Genomic DNA, 4,984 nt, shown 5'->3' on the forward strand with positions numbered 1-4,984 from the left:
AACTCTCTCTTCCTTTCTATATTCTAGAGAATTTTCATGATAAAAAATTAGAATATTTTTAAGAAAATTAATGGATGAGTCATTGCTTCAGTCATGGGTGATCCAAGTACAAAAGTTGTAGAGGAACTTGAAACCAAGATGGAAAAGAAAGGAAGCAATCTTGTTTATAAAGTTGCCCTTAAAGTTTCAAAAAAAAAAAAAGGCAATTCAAGTTGTATTGAATCAAACCTATCCATTTGTAAATTTCTCTAAATTGTTTCTCCAAATAACCTCACATTTAGTGTTACAGATATGTTATTATCATCTTAATAATTAGAAAATGAACACTAAACATTAGGGAAAATTACCTTTTATTCTATGTTCCTGGCTCCCACTACGGTACCAGGTAACTGTGCTACCAATCATGTTTACATCCTTCCTAAAGTGTGATTCCCAGATAATCATAGTGTTCTGTTTTTGTTTTGTTTTGCTTTTTTGGAGGGCATGGGGTTTAAAGATTCACTATCAGCTTCATCCCCATGTGGGATACTTAGCTTTGGGTCAATTACAAGGAAAAAGACACTGTAACCTAAACTTGATTTACCAATATTTGTCTCTGGACCAAAGAACACCAGCTAATAGATGGTAACTAAAGTCGGAATGACGTTATTCCCTTTATTAGAAAAAAAAATCTATCTCACTCCATTCATAAACAGCCACCTTCATTTCTGTTCTATTCAAACTATCTCTTGGCTACTTGAATATCAATGTCAAGAACTACAACCTCCTGATAGCTGACACTGACAATTATTACAATAGTAATACTAAGACAAGTAACTTGAAAATCACTGTTTTTTATCATGTAATCTACATGACTCTTGTCTGCCAGACCCCCAGCCCCACATGCAGAATATATGACATTCAATATCTCATTTATCTTAATAACCCTATGAATTAAGTACTGATGCCCCATGTTTGATCAAGTAGAGAGTCAGTGAAATTGAGGAAAACTCTCAACGAGATGAGTTGACACAATAGTAAGAACAATGGGCTCAAATATGTCAATGATCATGAAGATGGCACAGGACCAGGCAACATTTTGTTCTGCTATATATAATGTCAGAAGAGCCCTGGTGGTATAGTGGTTAAGTGCTTAGCTGTTAATCGAAAAGTCAGTGGTTTGAACCCACCTGCCACTCCACAGAGTAACAGGTAGCAGTCTTCTTCCTTAAATATTAACAGCCTTGGAAACCCTACAGGGCAGTTCTCCTCTGACTTACAGAGTTGATGTGAATGGGAATTGACTTGACAGCAAGGGTTTGGTTTTGGTTTATATATAAATTCACCATGAGTTGGAGACAACTGAATGGCAACCACTACCAACAACTCCCACTTTGGAATCTCCAGGTAATGTAAATGGCTAATGTGCTTGGCTGCTAAATGTTAACCAAAAAGTTGAAGGTTCAGGTCTACTCAGAGATGCCTTGGAAAAAAGACCTGGCAATCTGCATCCAAAAAATCAGCCAATGAAAACCCTATGGAGCACACACTGTTTTACTCTAACTCACATGGAGTCATCATAAGGCAGAATCAAGGGCAACTGGTTTTGCCCCTAATTTACAGATAAGGAAATAATGGTTCAGAAAGTTTAAGAAACTTGCTCAAGGTCACACATCTGTCAGGACCAGACCTAAAACCTAGATCTGACTCCCAAGGATATGCCACTTACCATCAGAATATATCATGTCTCTTCTGTTATTGCCTAGAGCTCATTTGGCACCTCTTTGCTTTACTGACTTCTAATCCTTCAAGTTTCTGCTCAAATGTCACCTCTCTATGACAACTTCATCTAAGACTAGCAACAATTTTCTTTCCATTACAGCAATCATCATAGTCTGTTATCATCTAGTCAATCACATAGTTACTCTCTGGCCTTCCCCAGTTGAATATAACCTCCACAAGAGTAAGCTCCTTATCTGTCTTGGTCACTGTGGTATTCCCAGTGCCTAGAGCTGTGCCTGGCCCTAAGAGACAAACAGTAAAAATTTGTTGAATATTCAACGAGTGAATGTTATTGGTTTTGTCTGGGATCTACTTTTGCTGATGCTGACTGATTCTCAGTCATTATTTGTGGAATGTTGAATGGATTCAAAGCTGAAATGGAAACATTGAAAAGAAGAAGTGTCCCCCAGCCCTTGTGCCCTTGGCTTCAGCTGCCAGCATTAGATATTAAAAGGTCCACCTTTGAGAAGAGCCTAGCTTCTCAATTGTGACACATATAAGGCTCTGTACATAATTAGAGCTTAATAGATGTTTTGGCTAGTTTACAATGTTTTCACAGGTCCTGAGTACCCAAGTTTTTAACCTGTGCTCCAGGAAGTTCTAGAGTTTTAGGGAGATTTTCAGGATCTTCAATGGAGATGCAACATAAGTAAACAGAACTCCAGGTCCTCAACTTCCCTTTAACTAGGGTAGATTCACATCTATGTGACTTATTGTAGTGGCTTGAATAGTGTCTTAAAAAAAAAAAAAAAAATCCATGTCCAGTTAGAATCTCAGAAAGTGATCTTATTTGAAAATAGGGTCATTGGAGATTTAATTATTTAAGATGAAGACATACTGATTAAGGTGACCTTAAACCCAATGACAAGTATCCTCATAGGAAGAGAAGAGAATACACAGAGACACATAGGGGAGAATGTCATGGGACAACAGAAGTAGAGATTGGAATGATGCATCTACAAACCAAGAACTCCAAGGATTTTCAGTGCCAACCATAAACTAGGAGAGAAGCATGGAACAGATTCTCCCTCAGATCCTCCAGAAGAAACCAACCCTGCCAACACCTTTATTTCAAACTTATGGCCTCTAGAATTTACCAGTTTGTGGTAAATTGTTACAATAGCCCTAGGAAACAAATATACATATATAAAATTTTCATTTTATGTAAAACCAGGCTTTTCAAAATGATTGAAAGCTACCTTGGAGTGTTTCTACTCTTTCCCCCATAAGTCCTATGTCCCATGTAGCTCAGGCCTGCTCTGGGCTTTGTCCCAAGCACCATACTTTGGATTAGCTGATGCTTAGGTCAACAAAACCTCTGTTGTAGGGCCAGTCTTATAGCCACCAAAGTGATCAGAACATGTTGCTTCTTCCCTGTACTTCCCCACTGGACCTTCCCATATCACCCTTATGACAACAACCGCAGGAGTATCTTTTTAGTCATCTTCTGTGATCTGGGAGTGTACCTCTTAGGCCAACCTTGACCAGCATCCGGAGGAGAGGCAAGAGGATGCCATAGTCTGGGGAAGGAGTCCTAGCTGTGTCCACCAGGGTTTGCAGAAGGGCTTCACTGCCACCCTTGCTGATCATGTAGTGAATCCTCCGGTCTGTGCCTGAGGAAGAATCAGAAAATGGATGAGACACAAATAGTCACCCTTATTTGTCTTATAGTAGAAGACAAAACTCACAACTAGAAACAGAGTAAGGACTGTATAGTTCTTGACGCAATCTGTGTTAAAGTTGGACCACCAGATGTGTGGGGAAACTTGTGTGTGATGGGTAAATGATAGCATATTTAAGCACATATGTGACCTGCATCAGCTGTAGTTAATGGAACCTAGAATACACCTTCCTGAAAACTCATTAGAATCTTCAGTGTGTGTGTATGTGTGTGTGTAAACCCACTGCCATCAAGTCAATACCAATTGGTAACAACAACTCCATGGGACAGAGTAGAACTGCCCCCATGGGATTTCCAAGGCTGTAACCAGAGGGCTGGTGATTCAAACTCACCAGCCACTTCTCAGAAGGAAGGTTGGGCAATCTACTTCTGTAGTGATACTGCCTCGGAAACCCAAAGAGTGGTTGCTATGAGTCAGGTCTGACTCAACGGCACATAACAACAACAACAAAAAATCTTTATGGAAGCAGACAGCCTGATCTTTCTCCTGTGGAGCAGCTAATGAGTTCAAACCACCATTTTGGTTAACAGCTGAATGCCTAAACTGTACACCACTAGAGTTCCTTTGTGTGTGTGTACATGTATATAAATATGCTTAAGGGGATATGTATAATCACAATCTTAATAGAAGAGGGAACATCAGTATCCCTGTGCTGTATGAGTGATCTTTAATAGTGATCAGGTTAATGACTTATTGGAAATCATTATACTGATTATACAATGAGCTTTTGGTGCTAACTTTCAGTAATATATGGGAATAAAATATGGGACCAACTGAAGTAACCCCTTGCAGAACAAATGCCCAACAATCCTATCTAGAGAGTTAAGGAAAGTGTCTGGGACTAGTATGAAGTACTGGTCTTCCTACCTAAGAATAGTTTTGAACAAAGACCTCATCTTGACCCAGGACAAGCTCAAAAGAAAAGATAACATGTCAATATGGAAGGGATGCTGGGTGACAGAAGATAACTGACAGCTTGTGACATTATCAACAGAAAAATCCTCTGATCTTTCATCTTTATGAAAAATGGCATCCTCTTCCAAAGAAGCAGTAATTACTGCCTGTATCAGAACAAGGACTCCAAGGTTTTATTTTAAGGGTTTCAGACCCCTCTGAACAAATTGAAGAGTCTCTAGGTGTTGCAAATTATTAACATGTTTGGCTGGAGGTTCTAGTTCACCTAGGGGCTCCTCAAAAGAAAGATCTGACTATCTTTTTCCAAGAAAAATCCCCCATTGAAAACTCTGTGAAGAAGAGTTCTACTGTGACACACACGGGAGCACTGTGAGTTGGAACCAACAAAACAACAGCTGGTTTGGACAAATTGCCTAAAAGGCAAGTAGCTTCACTTAGAGAGGGTAGGTAATTCACTGAGAAGACTGTAGGACATCACTCTGCCAGTGGAGGGCATCACAGCATATGGAAAAAACCCAATATTAATAGGTTCTGCTGGCGGTTCAAACCCACCAGCCACTCCTCGGAAGGAAGGTTGGGCAATCCTACTTCCATAGTGATACTGCCTCGGAAACCCAAGGAGGGGT

At 39.8% G+C, this 4,984-nt stretch overlaps 1 protein-coding gene across 1 annotated transcript in view; it reads right to left on the reverse strand.

Annotated features, from left to right (window-relative positions):
* Nucleotides 1-4,984, reverse strand: part of AGBL1 (AGBL carboxypeptidase 1) — a 1,441,949-nt gene that overhangs the window by 1,435,279 nt on the left and 1,686 nt on the right. Inside the window, exon 3 of the mRNA XM_007946116.2 lies at nt 3,228-3,374. Within this exon, the coding sequence (XP_007944307.2) occupies nt 3,228-3,374 (147 nt within the window). The remainder of the gene's footprint in view (nt 1-3,227; nt 3,375-4,984) is intronic.

Source organism: Orycteropus afer, unplaced genomic scaffold, assembly GCF_000298275.1.
Source record: "Orycteropus afer afer isolate SDZICR_OR568_19922 unplaced genomic scaffold, OryAfe1.0 scaffold00150, whole genome shotgun sequence".
Lineage (NCBI taxonomy): Eukaryota > Metazoa > Chordata > Mammalia > Tubulidentata > Orycteropodidae > Orycteropus > Orycteropus afer.